The 20,130-nt window shown below is 44.6% G+C and overlaps 1 protein-coding gene across 1 annotated transcript in view; it reads right to left on the reverse strand.

Moving 5' to 3' along the window:
* GAB2 (GRB2 associated binding protein 2) overlaps positions 1-3,436 on the reverse strand; it is a 183,790-nt gene extending 180,354 nt beyond the window's left edge. The window contains exon 1 of the mRNA XM_027531764.1: positions 3,267-3,436. Coding sequence (XP_027387565.1) covers positions 3,267-3,347 — 81 coding nt within the window. The 5' untranslated portion in view covers positions 3,348-3,436. The remainder of the gene's footprint in view (positions 1-3,266) is intronic.
* Between the last annotated feature and the right edge of the window lie 16,694 nt (positions 3,437-20,130).

A 20,130-nucleotide genomic window follows, 5' to 3' on the forward strand; every position in this document is an offset into this window, starting at 1 on the left:
GTGATACGTACAACAATGTGGATGAATCTCCAGTGAATCACGCTGAATGAAAAGAGCAATCCTCCAGAGTTATGCTGTGTGAATCCACTTATATAAAACTCTTGAAATAATATATTAGCACGGAGAAGGAATCACAGGGTAAGGATGTGGTGGGTATGGGACAGTAGAGGTAAATTTAGAAACGTGACTGCAGTATGCACAGACAGGTACTCCCTTAAAAGCTTCGGTTTTCTTTGTGAAGGGGTGGGCAAGGTCGTCCGCTAAGACTGAAGGGATGGATTAACTTCTATTCCCAGAATCTAATACAGTTTCTGGGACACAGATCTTTTAATAAATGAGCTTACTGAACAAACAAGAGTTTTCTTAACTCAGGTTGTTCTTTAGCGTCAATACACAATTTTCTCCAAACCAGCCACTAGGGGGCAGTGCTGCTGCCTATCTTTTCCCCTAATATTTTAACCCAGTGAAAACAACAGAAAATAACCGGGCAGTGTGTGTCAACGTGTTTTTTTTTCCTCAAGAAGATATCGTTTCAACTTTACATCCATGCATACGTGCATGCACACACATACACATGCAGACTGTGGAATGATGGGAGGGCAGTTCCTTCTGCCAGCCTCTCACTGCAACCATACTATGTCGCCCCCGAGGTAATACTCACCATTTCCCAGAGGTCATTTTTTTGGTAATTCCTCGAGGGCACACAGCAAATAATGAACAGACCCTTTAAACTTTCTTACAATTGATAACTTAGACCACACATTAATGAAGGAATCCCTAAAGTTAATCCTGGTAACTAACATACATTTTCCATAGCTTCAAGTTGATTTTTTTTTAAAACCCCTATACCTACCACCAACCCAAATTAACTAAAAAGTAGATTAAAAAAAATAATTTTAAATGGTGTAATCTATTTCATAAACTTCTTTTTGCTTTGTTTCAGATTCCTAACACAGTCTTATAATAAAGATTTCTCAATCTATAATATCACATGGCTAACATATATAACAGAATAAGCAACAGTTTGGGGGTGTGTGTTTAGTCATGGGGCTAGAAAATTTCCTACTTTGGTTCTAGTGAACTTGGGCCTCTAATGAACAGAGGAAGCTGGCAGAGTTCTAACTTAAAACAGAAATTCTCAAAACCCCCAAAGAAAAGAAGATGTAAAGGAAGACAGGGTTACACAAACCAGCTCAGCTTCAATTAAGACAAGTGAACATCCACAGTAGGGGAGACTTCCAGTCATACCAATGGAACACATCACACCCTAGCCTAAGAAAACCTACCAGTTTGGCCTTATGGTCTGGAGTACGAGGGAGATAACGAAAAGGCTGAAGTCATCTTATGACTTAAGGCTGTCAAGTACTTCAAATGAGGGCAAAAGGTGCTTGACCCCAAAGCCTCTGAACCCGGTTATTTTGAACTAAAGTTGCTTGGAAACAAAAATACCCAAGAAATAGATCATCATCATCATCATCTACAGTCAATGTAGATAAAGTGTCAAATTGCGAACTGTTTCAAAAACAAAGTTTCAAGGTTGTTTAGGGCAGTGTTCTAACTTGACAATTAAGTCTCATTTTTATTGGATACTTTATTCCACTAGCTCTGGTAAGGGATGGTATTACACTTTGATTGACAGTCTTCTGAAGCTCTTGGGGCCGAAGATTTTGTTTGCTTTATACTTGTGAAAAGATTAATAGCAAATTACTCTTCTTAGCTAATATAAAAATGCACCTTTGCTAAGGAACTGATATGGCCCTCAAGAGGAGAAAAGCTTCTTTCTTAACAACTATAGTTCTTTGGCTACATGGACATCTCTGAAAATGAGCTTTAAAACTGAGATGAACACTTTATTGTCTCATACCTTCTATATTTAAAATCTGTGTCCACTTTTGAAAGTCATGTGCTAAATCCTTAGTCTTTTTTTTCCGCCAGCAGATGATCTAAATAAGAGCCTGATTTCATTTACATACACACTCACTTGCACTCCCCAACAACACTTCCTTTGAAAAACAGAATGTCACTTCCTCAATCCAGAGGCCAGAAGTCCCTTGGTTCTGATCTGGGGAGCCAAGACAGGAAACTCTGGTAAGCTTTTGCCTCTCCCCCTGTGGACAGCCACGGGTGCAGCTGACAGCGGGCAGGGTCTATTCAGAGCTCCCTTGATGCACTGCAGCTGGAAGGCAACAGCTCACTTCCATGCTGTGGGAACGATCCCAGAGTCCAGCACGGACAGGCAGTTTAACAACGGCATTTCACAGCAAGGGAAGAGGAGAGGATGGGAGACCCGGACATCTTTTAGCGACCTTACTTCTATTTCCAAACTCAGTCGAATAACCCAAGGCTGATTTCAGCCAAATCTCAGTCACTGGCATCATCTTGTACTTTGACCCCACCAAGCCAGGCATCTTCTGGTGGGACCGGGGCGGGGGGGGGGGGCGGGGGAGGGGAGGGGGACCAGACCACTCACAGCTCACACCAGGCTGCACGACCCTCCCCAGGAGTGGAGCCTCTCACTTAAAAGGGAGCGGCTGTCCCGGTAATTTCAGTAAACTCTGTCGGTTAGCACCACCTGGCAACTGAGACCCTTGATCTCTCCTGACCCCAGACGCCAAAGGGCTGTACAACACAAGAGCCGGGCCAGTAGTAGCAGACCAAACTGCAGTGTCACCTTCGCGGGGTGGGGGGATGCATGTGAGAGACATACAGCATAAAGGCAAAGAAGGGGGACAAACAAATGAGTCACTTAATACAAGGGCTGCACATGCTGCTGACGCTGCCCGTGATGCAGCGGCTGTGGACTGGAAGGAAGCAGGCGGCCACCGGGAGGGGCGGGCAGGGAAAGCGCGGTGGGAAAGGGTGGGAGGCGCGTCGCCCTTTGTGGGGGGCCCGGCCGCGCGGCCCCTCGGCCTACGTCCCCCCTTTCCCGCCCACTCCCCGAGCCCCGCAGGCTGGAGCCGCTCGGGGTCAGTACGGACCCCCCGGCCGCGGGAATCAACTCTTTACGGTCTATGAAAACAATCAATACAAACTTCAATACGGGGTTTAGTTTACGGGGAGGCTGGCCGGGGAGGCGCCGCAGCCTCAACCTGGCCGCCCGCCCGCCCCGCCCCTCGGCGGCGCACCTGTGACAGGTGTGCAGCAGCCCCGGGTCGCGGGGCGCGCCGGCCGCTCCCGGCACCCCCGCTCGCGCCTCCGCGAACCCTCCCGGGGAGCCCGGCCCGTAGGCAGGCCGCGGAGCGCCCCTCGCCCCCGCCCGCACTCACATAGCGCCTCAACTTCTTCTCGGGGGGCGATTTCCTCAGCCAGCCAGTGCACACCACGTCGCCGCCGCCGCCGCCGCTCATGCTGCCGGCAGCCCGGAGCCCGCCGCGGGGTCGGCGGACGAGGGCGCGGGCCGCTGGCTCAGCCGGCCGGCGGTGCGCGGCTCGCGGCGAAGGGGAGGGGCTGGGGCGGCCGGCGGCCGCGGGGCGAGGGCGAGGGCGAGGACGAGGCGGCGCGGCCCGGCTGCCTCGCGCGCGCCCGCGCCTTCTCCCGGCCCGGCCGCGGCGGGGGCGCCCCGGCAGGAAGGGCGGCGCGCGCTCGCCACGCCCACAGCCCGCCGCGCCCCCGGGCGGGCCGCCTGCGGAGACGCGGACACCGCCTCGCGCCCTGGACCCAAGGCTCTCGGGAGCGCCCGCGGCCGGCCGCGCCCCCCGGGGTCTTTTTTCCGAAGCCTCCGGCAGTCAGCGGGGCAGGCGGCCGCGCCCTTGGTGGGCGTGGGGTAATGGGCAGGGACTGCGCGCCCTCGATGGTGAATCGACCTTTCACAGAGGGTCGTCAGCCAGGGGCCCGAGGGCTGCTCCTCTGTCCATTCCCCCTTCGTTTCAGGTTTCAGTGGGTCAGGTTCTGGCTGAAATGAGTGATTCGCTTTCCAAGAGTTTCATTAACTCTCACCCCCTTGGTGGGAGAAGAAAAAAAAAAAGATTACTACGTGTTGGGCTGGGCGTACGTTCCTTGCTTACATGATCTTCGTTACGAATCTCCAAATTGAGTGGGGTGCATTATTACCATTTCACAGATAGCCTAAAGCCTTGGCAGTGCAGTCAACTTTCTCATTCTAGGGATGGGTCGGGGTTGGGAGTGGTACTGCTCATCTATTTAAAGTGGAGAACTGCTTTCACGTCCGCATTAATTTAGGGTCCTCTTATTATCAGAATGGAGCAGGAACTGGCAACCCACTCCAGTATTCTTGCCTGGAGAATTTCATGGACAGAGGAGCTTGGCGGGCTGCAGTCCATGGGGTTGCAAAGAGTAGGACACGACTGAGCGACTAACACACTATTATCAGAAAATAAAGTTCTGCTGGCTTCCACACTGCCTCTGGGAAAAGCAATTCAGTAGAAAATTCTTACGATCTGTAGAATCAAGGGGGCAAAAATGAGTCAAAAATACTATTTCATAGTGAATTGGAAGGCAAGATGGTGTAGGGCAAGAAACTGGGGTCAAAATTTTTTAGCGCTCCAACTTACTGACACAAGTTACGAGAACTCTCTGGGGCTCATATGATGCAGATGCCTCTTACTGCGTTGTGGAAAGGCTTAACTGAGATGGAGAACGCAGAAGCACATACCTGATGAATCTAGCATTTTGTGGGGAGGGAAAAGGGGAAAAAGCCCTCAGCAAAACCGGAAACCTTTGGTTAAAGGCTCTTTTGAACTCACAAAGTACCTTTACAAGCAGCGTTAAAAGGTTAGGCTCTCCACCCTCGCCCCGGTTTCTTTGAAGAGTGGATAGTAACCCGTTATGTCAATAGGGAACTTCTGCGGGCATCTTGCACTCCCGAAAACATCAGACTAAGGCTACTTTGCTCATTTCCCGATCTCTGTGCAGCAAAGCTAGCTGTTGCAAGCTGTTGGACATCCTTCTGATTTTACAGATCTTTGTTGGGTTGGGGAAAACTCAACCATTTCAGTTTGTAAACGCTAATTCTAAGCTAATTCTATGCTTAGCTCTTCTAAGCACCTGGGAGGGTTTAGCAATCAGCAACCCTGGACCCAATTTTCACTGATTTTCTTCACTATCCGGTGTGCTGCTGGATATCCATGTAAAAGCAGGACAATCGGGCTATCTCGGGTACCAGGGCCTTTTAGCCTTTCAACTGAGGTATACTTAAGACACATGCAAGGGCCACCACCAGAATTATAGCCATTTTAACCTCTGGCTTTAAGTACCTTCTATAAAACCTGACACAAATATCAAAATATTCAAAGCCTGCCAAATCAATCAGGAGGCGGTGACTCTTGACCAAAATAAAGCAATCCTCTGACTTCATTCACATCTGAGTCATGGTGCCAAGACTCAGGGATTGCAGAGTCTGAGAAATCTGCATGGCTTGTTTGCAGCTGAGGTTTGTGATGCAAGTCAGGCATACACACAGGAGGCCTTATCTTTCCTTAGAAGAGTAGTCTTCTGTTAAGTGTCTTTTTATAGCTATAGGATTCAAGACAGACTGGGAGACTGTTCAGCAACCATTAGTTGGGAGTTGGGCTGCACTTGGCCAGAAACTCTTGAGGGTCTTATTTTGTTTAGCTAAAGATGCCACCCACCTGTATTTTATTTACAATTTCCTGTGGAAACATTTCGAGGCCAATGACAGGAGAGAGCCTTGAAATACAAGAGTATCAGCGTCAGAAGTCTTCTCTGAACATACCCCTCCTCCCCCAAAGGTTAGAGGAAGGGGCTCTTCTTGGTGCTCGCCCCCGGCTCCCCAATCTTTTCATTACTCAGTTGCCAGTACTTAGCTAGGGCTGCTCATGGGTGGAGGGACTGCTGCTGAGGTCCTTGGCTGCATCCCCATGTGGCTCAGTCTTCTGGGCCTGAGATAGGTAGAAGCCAGGCCTAGAAACAGACTTCGCACAGGACGTTCCTGTCCGGGCCTTTGCTAAGTCCTCTCCATTCCTTTGCTAAGTCCTCTCCATTCCTTGCCCTTTTTTTTTTTTTTTTTTAATGCTCCTTGGTTTTCACTGGGGAGGGATGGAAAACAAATCATCTGAATGATTTATTTAGATGAAGATCGGCGCCATCTATTGGAACCAGTTGGGACGACAGTCCCCCCCTTCCCCCGAGAGGACGTGCATCACTAGTCTATAATTTAGGCAATTTTGATTAAAGACCACAGGTATTTCCTGGGGGAATTAATGACCCGCTGCAAGGAGCGCCGTTAATTCTGTATTCATTAAATCCCCAGGAAATGACCCATCTTATAAGGAGGGTTTCTCTGGAGGGGCACTGCAGAGATTAGAGAAACGCACACCTGGGAGGAAAGCCAGAGCACCACGTTTCGCTCCCGCCCCTCCCCCCACAGAGCCTGAGTTCTAAAGGGCGCACTCTGACTTTTGAGTGTCCTCAGCGACAGCCTGCATCCGTGCCTGTCTCGGAGTTGAGGCTTTGTGGCCGGTGGCAGGTGCATGGCTGGTGGAACGCTCCCAGGAGCGGGCTGGAAGGAGAGATGTCCTCAACTGCACACCAGACCGGGTGATTAATACCGCCCACGCCAAGCCTGACGTCAGTGATCGGACTGGGGGTGGGAATAGATGTTTGTGTCCTAGCCCTTCTGCCTTTTCTCCCTTTCAGTTTAGTTGACAGGTTAATTTCTGCTTGCTGCTTGTCAAGGTCAGTATAACCAGCTGGGCCACCTCAGCTGGTGACTTTCAGGACACTTCTTTCTCAGGCATGTTGAGCTGGCAGCCTTTCTAACACCCAGGTGCTTTGAGCCCACTTGCTTCCCTCCATCACATTAATCTGACCTACTCAAATCAACTTTCAGCATTTGGGTGGGACTGAGATCTGAAAGTGAGCTTGGAGTGTGGTTGAAGACCTAACTGGGTTTCCTCCCTGTTATACCCAATGGGAGACATTCTGGAAGTAAGCTTTCTTAAAGAGAAAAGTTTGAGCAAGTTGTTCCCCAATTTCTCCTTTGTAAAGAATAAGAACCTGTGCTAATTGCTTTAGGGCAGTTAGGTTCCTGGGACATCTCTGCTGCCATGGTGGTGACATCACACTACCCCCAGATCAGGCTGCAAAATCAGGTACCAAATTCTTGGAAGAACAAAGGCTGTCAAGGTCCCTGGCAAAGTGCCTTAGAACTCCAAACCCTACTTTGCAAGATGACTCCTTACCTCCTTCAGAGTCCTTCTACCTTGAATTAGGCCTTGAACAGATTATTTCAAGACCCCTTTCCCTAAAATTCATGTATCTAACCCCCAAAACAGTTGTTCATTCTTAAGGGTCACACTGCACCTGTATAAACTGGGTTATCACACTGTACTGTAAAAAGTTCCTGTTTACTTGTCAAAGAACTGTGAGTTCCCTGAAGGCTGGACTGCGTTTTCCTTTTTTTTTTTTGTATCCCCAGAACCTCCAAGCATGATGTCAGGCATAAAATAGATGTTCAGTAAACATTTGTGAATGAAGGAACCAGCCCTTAAAGGATGACAAGTGAGAGCTATGGACCCTTGGGGCATCCAGTACTCTCGGATCATCCACACCGGATAACAGTATCTAAGAAGGTACCTGTAACCAGCAGAAGTGCTTAAACCCAGAGGGACTGGCCTGATGGGAGGGGCTGAGCAGCTGGAGGTAATTCTTTGAAGTTTCACTTGTTAACCCTCGGTTTCCAAATCTGTGGTACAGATTCCCCAGAAACCCCCCTGTCTGGGACTAATAATTAAAATCATTTGTGGTTGATCTGGTGTCTGGCCTCGTTCTGACAATTCGACAGGGTGCTGTCACCTGTACCAACAGTACTAGCAGGGGCCAGAGGAACCATTCTCCCTGACTCAAGCTGGGTTTCATAGCACGGTGGACCAGAAATGCCTTTCTTCTGCACCAAATGCAGGCAGAGTTGCTGTGCGGATTTGTTAGTCTTTGTTTTGCTGGGGATCCAAATGCCACAGGAGATTATCTAACTAATTCCACCAGTTATCCAAGATGACGGTTGGACCCATACAACCAGTGATGGGCTGGTAAAAGTTTAAAACCTGGCTCTCTGGTAGGGTCAGCAGTAGCCTTGATTTGTAGTATGTGACAATTTTTGTGCAGCAAATATGAACCTCCCCACAATTTTCTCCCCAACTATTAATGATTTTAAGCTATCAACTTCATGTCTTTGAATACAGAGTTAAAAAATGCACAGTAATACACCTTTAGTACTTCCATCAAAAAGATACAATAGACATAATGCCAAAAGCAAATAGTAAAATGTATCAAAATAATTAGTAACTGATGAATTCTGGTTAGTTTTTAAATTAAAGTATCATTCACATACCAGAAGTATCACGCTTTTAACCTGTACAGGTTAAAAGCGTGTACAGGTTTTTAGTATATTCTTGAGTTGTGCTACCATCACTGCTATCTAACTTTAAAACATTTTCATCACTCCAAAAGAAACTCCACATCTATTAGCAGTCACTTCTCATTTCCCCAACAGCATTTGCTGGCAACCACTAACTTACTTTCTGTCTCTATGGATTTGCCAATTCTGAACATTTCATATAATCGGACTCATATACCACATGGCCTTTTGTGTCTGACTTTTCACTTAGTACAATGTTTTCAAGGTTCATTCCTGTTGTGACATCAGTTTTTCTTTATTCCTCTTTATGGCTGAGTAATATTCCAGTATAGCCATGCACCATGTTTTACTTATGTATACTCATCAGTTAATACATATTTTAGTTGTTTCTACTTTTGGACTATTATGAGTAATGTTGCTGTGAACATTCATGTACAAGTTTTTGTGTGAATCTATGTTTTCACACTCTTCACTATACAGCTAGGAGTCAAACTGCTAAGTCACACTGTGACCCTGCGTTTAACTTTTTATAGAACTCTCTGTTTCCCACAGTGGTTACACCATTTTACATTTCAAGCAGCAGTGTATGAGGATTCCAAGCTGTCCACATCTTCTCCAATACCTGTTATTTTCCACTTTTAATGATAATTTAATTTCAATGTTATTCTTTAGCAATCAGCTTGCAAAATTTTCCATAATTTAACAATCCCTTCTCACAGGCTGGCATGAGCCAGCCCAGAACACCAGTACATACAGCCCTCCACAGAAAATCCCACTGTCCTTCTCTGTAGTCAGTTCCACTTCTTTTTGCTGACAAGAATAATGCCCAACAGATTTGGATTTCCTTCTTACATCCTTCCTATAGAAAACTGAAACAGAAAACCTCAGGGTTTTTTTTCTCTTTCATTTCTGGAATTAAGAAGATTTTTGAATCTGGAGAATCACAAGGTTTTCAGCTCCCACCAAGCACTCTGGGCAGAATAGAGAGTTTCCCTCCTCCATTTACGTTGAGAACAAAAATAAAACCCAAAATGTATTTTCCTGACACCCAGATGTATCTTCTGGATGAGCTCTTGAGCAGTTGCTTCAACAGGGCAAACAGCTGTGGTCTGTTTCAACATAATTTGATGTAATCAGGGTTAATTTTGATGATGCAGTAACTCCGAAGACTGTTTTTTAACTGGATTACTGTTGGGTCAACAATCATGTGGCATTACATTTAGTGGCTGAAACAAAAGCCAGAATTAAAGCAGCCTTCCCCCCAGCCCCCTTCTAAATGACAGCCCCGCTGGGATTAGAAGTTATGAGGCACATGTAACACAATTAACTAAAAAAAGAAAGTAGCTGCAGTGAAATTACACGCAAGCTTCTCCAAGGTCCAGAGGGTCCACTGAGAGAAGAGCTGGAAGCGTATTTGTTGTTGTTGTTTTCTTTTCCTAGAGTAGTGAGAACACGTTGGCAGACATCATTATAACTTCGTATTTGGAACCGTTTCTGCAGAACAAAGTCTTTATCTTACTTTGAGGGATCTGGCTGTCAGTGTTTATGCCAGCCCAAAAGCAGGGTCTGAGCTGCTCTAGGCACACACACGCTTTATTTAGTCTCTTCCCACTTTTCAGTTTTGGCTAGTCTGAAACACAGCTAAGGCCCGTGACAAAAGCCATTCTTCAACAGTTCTGGAAAGCAGAATCTTCAAAAATAGATGTCTTGGGAAGCTGCCAAATGTGTTGGTTCTTCAAAATCTCTTTAATTCAATTTTGTAGTTCAAAAAATATCTCATATGCATCCAATCCCCTCTGTAAATAAGTCTCCATTCATTTCTGTTTTTGTGATTTAGGGGATCAAAAAACTTGAAAAGCAAAGAAGTCATCACCCTCCTACTGCAACTTATTTATTAGGAATTCCTCATCTAAATAATTTCCTGATCAACAAATATTCTGAAATAATATGTAAGTGTGACAAAAAGGTAATGAGACAAAGAATAACAAGAATTTTTTTCTACTAGTTTACTAGTGTCTTTAGTTGTAAAAGCAGATATCCATTTTAAATTTGCTTATGCCCCTACAGGGAATTAACTGGTTTAAAAAAAAAAAAAGGTATATCCCATGGAACCCAAGAAAAAGTTGAATGTGGCCTCAGGAAGAACAGCAACCAAGGACTAAATATAGCAAGAACTAGGCAGCCAGTTTGTATGTGTGTGTGTGTGTCTCTCTCACAGGCCATATGGTTTTTCATTTCTGAGTTTTTGCCTTTAGTTCTCTCTGCAAACTGCTTTCTCTGTCTCTTATGGTACATGTTTGTATTATGGCTCCTAAGTTTGTGTGTTCCTGGTTCAAGCAACCAGTCCAGGCTCTCTAGTGTTCTCAACCCCAATTTCCTAAGAGGAAAAGAGACTGGTCCACTTGGGGTCAGGTATCTACCCCTAACCCTATCAGCAAGGGAAGCTCATGTCCCCCCGCCGTTGGTGGGCCACCCACTGGCTAGTATAAGGGTGGGGGATTCTCAGGTGAAAGATGGGTTCAGTAACTAACTAGATACCTTGAACGGTGTTTAACAGAGACACAAACACCAATCTTGTTCTTTCAGGACATATCCAGTATTTATCATCTGAAGTTCAGAGAATACTTAGGAAGGCATGTATTTCTATTCAAATACAAAATATGTTTATATTCATATATATATGTGTATATATAAAATTTAGGGGTTTCACATACTTGTTTGTTACTCAGTTCTCAATAAAGATTTTCTGAGAACCTACTATGTATGACAAATTCAGCATAGGAATACTGAGGTAAGATCAAGGTCTTATTAAGAAGTTCAAGCTATTTCTGGGGAGAGAAACAGATAAGCGGGTGTCTACAGTGGCATCTGGGCAAGGTTAGAGCATGAGAAATGATCAGCTAACTATAAGGGACAAACAGAAAGGGCTTAGGTTTTGCTTGTCTTCGGGTGCCTCACAGAGAGGCACAAGAGTAGGCATCAATTAACGTTTGTTCAATTAGATGATGTAAGCAGTAGCTCCTTCCATTTTTAGACAAGAAACTTGTCTAGATTTAGAGAGCAAGGTGGAGAAAACCACTAACTGAAAATATGAGTGACTTTCCGTAAGTTCATCTTAGGACTTGCCTCTGAATTTCTTCCATCAATCAAATACATTCATTCAACAAATATTCACCAGGAACCTACTAGGTACAGGGCACTTGGCAAGGTGCTGGCTATGAAATGATGAACAGCATGGAGAGGCTCTTGAGAAGCCTACTAACTCACTGTACTCTGGAAGCAGTATCGGAGAGATGCCCTTGAAATTCACATTCAGTAACAGATTTCAACAACAAATTACGAGTTGAACTCATAGTTACTTCTCATTCCTGAGTTTTTGCTCTATGTTCAGGCAAGGCTGAAAAGGTTAATTTAAAAGTTCAATTTATGCAAGATTTTAGAGACATTTAGGGGAGAAAACCAGTTTGGGAGTTATATTTTAAGGAATATTTCCCTTTTGTCTAGTGGACACATTTCCCTTTTTTGTTTTTGGACACCTAATTCATTCAAGGGTTATTTAATGAGTACTCACTATGTTTCACATACTCTCCAAAGCACTAGACACACAAAGATAAATGCCCTCTCCTTCTCACGAAGCTCATGTTCTGACAAAGAAGAAAAACGACAGCGTGAGACGACTGGTACTTGCGTATGGTAGGAGGGAGGGAGTCTGGAAACCGCTGGCCAACCCCTGGTATCCTGAGATGCAAGTACTACAAATACTAACACCAGTAATACAAACATATGAAAATGCAGCAATCCTAGCTGCATTTTGGAGTGTCACCACTCTTGAAATAAAACCCCATGGCCTCGGAGAGCGTGGTTAGAGTTGTTAATATCTTGAATCTGGGTGACTAAGAGGCGACAGGTGTGTAGCTGAGAAAGCCACCCAAGCCCTATCACAGGCATGTGGAGACAGGCAGCGCTCAGCCAGGGTGCAGGGCACACTCCAGCTCGACAGGCAGGACAGGACTCTGTTGAGGGCTGCCAACCCATGAGAAAAAAGTTAATCAAGAGTGAAATGACAGTCAAAATAAACACCCGAAAGTTTCCATACGTATTTTTGTGGTTGTTGATCCATGAATAGCCCACTCCTACGTTTTCTGAGAAACATTAACCCGATACAAGAGCCTTCCAGCACAAGTTAGTGAATTGGGTTAGTGAGCTGGGTTTTTTTTCAATAAAGGTGACATGTGTGGTTGGGGGCAGGGGTGGAGAAAGGAAGGGGAAGCACCTGGATGTCACTTTATTACAGGCAAAGGAGGAATCAGAGTGGGAGAGAAACACATCACAGAGAAAAACACAGGAGAGGTAGTGGAATAGAAAGGAAGAGAGGGAGAGGGAGAGGTTGAGAGGTGCGGCAGGGTCTGGGCCTCATGGGTTCCAGGGCCACAGCCTTCTGTGGGCTGGCTGTCCAGTCCTTGATAGAGAGGCACAGAAGCCAGCTCAAAGGTCCAGACAGAACGGTCAAATTCTTCAATGAGCAGATCTGTGTAATTATTACTTTTTACTGTAAAAACATTAAGACCTCACTGAAGGTTTCACACTAATAGTGTGATATTAAACCATCTATATTAGAATCATTCGGGTTTCACAGGTGACACAGAAGTAAAGAATCCGCCTGCCAATGCAGGAGATGCAAGAGGTGGCTCAGTGGTAAAGAATCTGCCTGCCAACGTAGGAGACATGGTTTCAGTCCCTGGGTTGGGAAGATCCCCTGGAGAAGGAAATGACAACCTACTCCAGTCTCAAACTTAAACTGAAGAAGTAGGGAAAACCACTAGGTCATTCAGATATGACCTAAATCATAAATCAAATCCCTTATGATTATACAGTGGAAGTAGATCAAGGGTTAGAGCTGACAGACAGAGTGCCTGAAGAACTATATGGATGGAGGCTCCTAATGTTGTATAGGAGGCAATGACCAAAACCATCCCCAAGAAATGCAACAAGGCAAAATAGTTGTCTGAAGAAGCAAGAATATTAAGAGGTGGCAAGAATACACAGAAGAACTATACAAAAAAGATCTTCATGACCCAGATAACCACAATGGTGTGATCACTCACCTACAGCCAGAAATCTTGGGACTGCAAAGTCAAGTGGCCCTGAGGAACCATCATTATGAACAAAGCTAGTGGAGGTGATGAATTCCAGCTGAGCTGTTAAAGTACTGCACTCATTATGCCAGCAAATTTGGAAAACTCAGCAGTGGTCACAGGACTGGAAAAGGTCAGTTTTCATTCCAATTCCAAAGAAGGGCAATGCCAAAGAATGCTCAAACTATCACACAATTGCACTCATCTCACACGCTAGTAAAGTAATGCTCAAAATTCTCTAAGCCAGGTTTCAACAGTATGTGAACCAAGAACTTCCAGCTGAATTTAGAAAAGGCAGAGGAACCAGAGATCAAATTGCCAACATCCATCAGATATTAGAAAAGGCAAGGGAATTGCAGAAAACATCTATTTCTGCTTTGCTGACTACACTAAAGCCTTTGACTGTGTGGATCACACCCTCTTGATGAAGGTGAAAAAGGAGAGTGAAAAAGCTGGCTGAAAACTCAACATTAAAAAAACTAAGGTCATGGCAACTGGTCCCAGCACTTCATGGCAAATAGATGGGGAAGAAGATGGGAACAGTGACTTTCTTTTCTTGCACTCCAAAATCACTGCGGACAGTTAACTGCAGCCACGAAATTAAAGATGCTTGCTCCTTAGAAAAAATGCTGTGACAAACCTAGACAGCATATTAAAAAGCAGAAATTTCAATTTGCTGACAAAGGTCTGTAGAGTCAAAGCTATGGTTTTTCCAGTAGTCAGGTACAGATGTGAGAGCTGGACCATAAGGAAAGCAGAGCAACTAAGAACTGATGCTTTCAAATTATGGTGCTGGAGAAGACTCTTGAGAGCCCCTTGGACAACAGGGAGATCAAACCAGTTCATCCTAAAGGAAATCGACCCTGAATATTCATTGGAAAGACTGATGCTGAAGTTGAAGCTCCATACTTTGGCCACCTGATGCCAAGAGCCAACCCACTGAAAAGACCCTAATGCTGGGGAAGACTGAGGGCATGAAAATGGGGTGTAACTGAGGATGAGATGGTTGGATGGCGTCACCGATGCAACGAACATAAGTCTGAGCAAGCTCAGGGAGATAGAGAAGGACAGGGAAGCCTGGCACGCTGCAGTCCATGGAGTCACGAAGAGTCAGACATGGCTGAGTGACTGAACAATTAGAATTATTCAGGATGACTGTTAAAAGAATGCAAATTGTGGGCTGTTCCATCCTAGACCTTTTAGGGTGAAACAGACTTTCCAGGGTGATACCAGGATAACCTGAATTTTTAATAAGCTTCCCAGGTGATTCTTACACATAATCAGCTTTGGCAAAGATTATACTAAAGGGGAATCCCTGAGTCATGGGAGCACCTCCTATTTATCTCTGTATCCACAGAATGGAGCACCACACCCAGCACAGTGAGCCTACTGAACTGAACTGAATACACCAAAGACGTTTTGAGAGAAAAGTCACTCCATCCCATATCCTGAAACAGCTGATTCCATTTTCCCCCATACACTTCTAGTCCATCGACATAGCTTTTACATTGTTGTAATTCCAAAGTACAGTTAAAATTTCTTTTTAACACACTTTTTCTTATAATTTCTATGGCTATAAAATATTTCATTCAACATGCAATAAATACCTTTGTTCATACAGATTTTTTGTTTGTTTGTTTTGAAAGGGATTCCCTTTGGAGATTTTACATTTGTGTAGTGTTTTCAATTTATGAAACACAACACTGTATGTTAAATATTATCCTCATTTTGCAGATGCATACACAAACTCAGAGATAAAATAACCTGCTCAAGGTTCCACAGCTAGTATGCAGTATGTCAGACACAAACCATAGTCTTCTCCCTCTACATCTAATACCCGTTCCAGGACGCCAAACATCCAGCACATTTTCTGGCAGGAATCTGACCCCACAGTTTCCTGATGCAGAAACCTGTAATGGAGGATGTAGATGGAAATTACATTTCAAGAGATCACTGGCCAGCTGTACCCTAACTGTATAAGGCATCACTTCCTGCCTGTTGCTGCTGCTGCTGCTAAGTCACTTCAGTCATGCCTGACTCTGTGCGACGCCATAGACAGCAGCCCACCAGGCTCTTCTGTCCATGGGATTCTCCAGGCAAGAATACTGGACTGGGTTGCCATTTCCTTCTCCAATGCATGCATGCATGCTAAGTCGCTTCAGTCGTGTCCGACTCTGTGCAACCCTATGGACAGCAGCCCACCAGGCCCCTCTGTCCATGGGACTCTCTAGGCAAGAATACTGGAGTGGGTTGCCATTTCCTGCCTGTTAGGGAAATGCAAAAAAAAAAAAAAAATGTAATAGTGGTAGAAATCTTCGGTGAAAGAACTTACTGTTCTTCAACAGCAAATTCATAGCTGACCCAAGTCCATTTCTGCAAAGGGGGCTGGGACTGTCGTGAACACTGTGACACTATTAACTGAGCTTCTTCCACAGCATGACAGATAACAGGAGGAGGAACAATCACTATAGGCTACATAAGATGACAGGAAGGAGGCACTTGAGATGTTAAGCCCTTCTAACGTCACGACTGGCGTCACAGGGCGCTTGGGTAGCAGCTAAGTGGATGGTGCAGGGAAGCATTCCTCGACCAAGAGAAAGGCCCGCTTTCAGGATACACTGCCTGGTGAACACCCTAGGGAGGGGTGCAGCCCTTCGGGGAAGGACAGACTGTCCCAACTGAGCAGCTACAGAGTCTATTCTGGAGAAGAGATGGCTGAGGAGAAGGAAGTGTGAGGTGGTTTCTAATTTATTATATTTGCATGCCATGGAGAAGCAGGTTCTGTTACTATCAGGTCACAATCAAGATTTCTCCAAGGCTTTAAAAAAAAGCTATCTCTTGGGCTTCCCTGTTGCCTCAGTGGTAAAGAATCTGCCTGCCAATGCAGAAGATCAGGGTTCAATCCTTGATCCGGGAAGATCCCACAGGCCTTGAGCAACAAAGCCCGTGTGTCACAACTGCTGAGCATGTGCTCTAGGGCCCAGGAAGCCACAACAACTGAGCCCACGTACCACAGCTACTGAGGCCCGTGTGCCCTAGAGCCCATGTTGTGCAAAAAGGAAGCCGCTGCAATGAGAAGCCCACACACCGCAGCAAGGGAAGAGCCCCCATTCGCTGCAGCTAGAGGAAAGCCTGAACAGCAATGAAGATCTAGCACAACTAAAAATGCATGCATAAATAAAATTTTTTAAAAAGTCTTAAGATAGACAGTTTTTACTCACTGACGCTTCAGTGGGTTAATTAGAAACTTGGAAAAATACAGAGGCGAATAATTTATATATTATATACAGGGGGACGGACAGACGAAGAGATTTTTCAAATCTGGGACCACTGGAAAACAGCAAACTAGCAGTTCTTGTTTAGCCAGTGTGCAGAGAACATTCTGCACGTGACAAAAACCAGGTTCTGAGAAATACAGTTCTCACTGTATATATATGTATTTTTAGCATGGAAAAAAAAAAAACCCTTTGCTACAAGGACCCACCAAGTTTCTATTCTCAGAGTATCATCTTGAAATATCAAAGGCTGGTCACTCTGTGGAGGATATTAATAATTCCTATCAAAGCTCTTTCATCTACCTTCCTATGTATATTCTAAGATGATCCCAAGAGAAAGGTAGGAAAAATACAAACACAGACATGAAACAGAGAAAACACACAGTGAGCGTAAGTACACTGCTGGGTCTGGGACGCTATATTCCATTTTCAATCTTTACTACCATGTATGTGGGCTCAAGCATCATTTTCCATCACATTCTTAACTTTCTTTTTCCTGTACAGAACAAGGAAATCAGAGGCCAGTGTGCTCTGCACTGGGGCTTAAGATGCAAGATTCGTTGATGACTATAAATAAAGTTTTGTGCTTTCAGTTTTCTCTGGGGGCTGAGAGTGGTGAGCTTTATTTGTAGTCTTACTCTCCAGCATTATTAGGAATTCCTAATAACCAATTTCCGTTAACAAACAAGCTAATCTAACCAAACAAATTTCTGGCACAGTAAGCTACAAAGGAATGAGGTCCATAATCCATTGTGGATATGTTAAAAAAAATATAGTAAACTATAAAACAATGCCCACATGATAGCTGTATTACAAATAACAATTATGAACAGTAAAATCACTGCAGATGGTGACTGTAGCCATGAAATTAAAAGACATTTGCTCCTTGAAAGAAAAGTTATGACCAACCTCAACAGCATATTAAAAAACAGAGACATTACTTTGCCAACCAAGGTCTGTCTAGGCAAAGCTATGGTTTTTCCAGTAGTCATGTATGGATGTGAGAATTGGACTATAAAGAAAGCTGAGTGCCGAAGAATTGATGCTTTTGAACTGTGGTGTTGGAAAAGATCCCCTTGGACTGCAAGGAGATCCAACGAGTCCATCCTAAAGGAAATCAATCCTGAACATTCATTGGAAGGACTGATGCTGAAGCTGAAACTCTAGTACTTTGGTCACCTGATGCAAAGAACTGACTCACTGGAAAAGACCCTGATGCTGGGAAAGACTGAAGGCAGGAGGAGAAAGGGACGACAGAGGAGGAGATGGTTGGATGGCATCACCGACGTGATGGACATGAGTTTGAGTAAGCTCCGGAAGCTGGTGATGGACAGGGAAGCCTGGCGTGCTGCAGTCCCTGGGGTCGCAAAGAGTAGGACACAACTGAGCAACTGAAATGAACTGAACTGAAAGATGTAGTTGAAGAGTCATAATCTGTTAATTCAGTGACTAGCTGCCTGAACGGCAGTTTAAAAACCATCTAAACTCCAGATTTCCTTATAAAAGTTCTCCAGAAACTACAACACACTGTATTAATAATGGATGTAAATCCACTGGATTCCAAACCAAACTTTACAGGAGCCAGCTGGAGTCTTAGCTGACCCAAGGGGCAGTCTAGGGCTCCTGTCAACGGTGGAATGTCTCAATTTCTGGAGGGGTGCTGACCATGATCTAACAAGATCCATCTTACAGAAATCCTACTGAATCATTTTGGCTCAGGGTGATTAAGGATGGTTTCCATTCTTTCCTTAATGCTTTTTCCATTTTTTTAAAATAGGTATTTTATTTTTGGCTGCACTGGGTCTTTGTTGCTGTATAGAGTACTAGCTAGTTGTGGTGTGGGGGCTTCTTATTGTGGTGGCTTCCTTTGTTGCATGCCCTAGGGCACAGGGGCTTCCTCCCTTGCAGCATGTGGGCCCCGTGGTTGGGTTGAGTGGGTTCAGTAGATGTGGGGCACTGGCTTAGCTGCTCTGTGGCATGTGCAACTTCTCGGACCAGGGATTGAACCTGTGGTCCCCTGCATTGGCAGGAGGATTCTTGACCACTGGACTACCAGGGAAGTCCAGCTTTTTCTATCTTTTAATTGGAATATAAACTGGGAAGAACTACAATCAGATATTACTCCCACTTCTTTTTTTTTCTTTTTATTATACATACTTTAGATTGCAGACTGAATACAAATATTGATCAGAAGCCAAAAAACCCCAGACATTTCTTATCAATTCAATCCAGGCCAATCTGTCTTTCAACTCTGCATTTTTATGTTCTTGCCTCACCACTTACTAAAATAAATACATGAATAAATAGCAATCCAATTCAAATAAGCATCTTTCATCTATAATTATCTGAAGTAAAAGATTTAAAGAAGGGTAGAGTTAATCCATCTCACCAATTGCATCTTCAGTGCCTGTTCAGTCATGCTTGAACGTCTACATTCAATTTACAGAGAATATAAACGTACAGCTCTGTAGAGGGATGTTTCTGGCCAATCCCGTTTTAGAGGAACAAAAGGTCAAACAGTCCCTTTGCTGTTCTGTGACAGAGTCTCTGGGCTCGGTCAGAGGCTGGGAGAGCTGTGTCTAGATCTGGAATGGATCACTTACACAATTAAGTTCTTGTCAGACCCTCCTACCCACAGCCACCCCCCACCAAAAAAAAAAAAAATTGACAGCACAACTTCCCCAGGCAGGAGGATAAGCAGATGGAAAGTAACTATTTTTCTCCACCTACTTCAAAATTTGAAACAAGAAAGGGAATTAATGATGGAAAAAACATTCCTAAGTTTTAGAATACATTCTTACTTGAGTTACTATTCTGAGGAAATGTTTGGAAATCTTGGGAAAGCAGAATCTGATTTTTTCCCTCATTGGAAACTGGTTATTCAAGAGAAAATAAACACCCTCAGATCACCTTTTAACTCACAGATTAAGTCCTATAACAGAATAGTCTGTCCTTAAGTATTAAATCCATACCTTTATTCATTATACACAGAATTATACAATGCTGTTTCTGTGTAGAATTTGGATATTCACATATAAGCTGACAAGTTAACATTTAAAAGTTTTTTTCCATTGATGCTGCCTACAAGCAACAGTTTAGTTTTGGCATACTGCCCCCCGCCGGCACCCCCCTTTTTGGACATGCTGTGAGGCAGGTGGGATCTTGGTTCCCTGACTACAGATGGAACCTGCGCTCCCTACAGTGGAAGCATGATTTCTCAAGCCCTGGACCACTAGGGAAGTCCCTAGTTTTGGCTTTTCATCATCCTTATCAGATATCAGTACTTGTTGTTTGTTCACTTATTGGTAAAATGTTAAGTACTGAGTCAAAGATGGGAAATTACTAGGCTGTTATATAAGTGGCCAAGTGTTTGGCTTCAATCAGA

This window comes from Bos indicus x Bos taurus, chromosome 29 (genome assembly GCF_003369695.1).
Source record: "Bos indicus x Bos taurus breed Angus x Brahman F1 hybrid chromosome 29, Bos_hybrid_MaternalHap_v2.0, whole genome shotgun sequence".
Classification (NCBI taxonomy): Eukaryota; Metazoa; Chordata; class Mammalia; order Artiodactyla; family Bovidae; genus Bos; species Bos indicus x Bos taurus.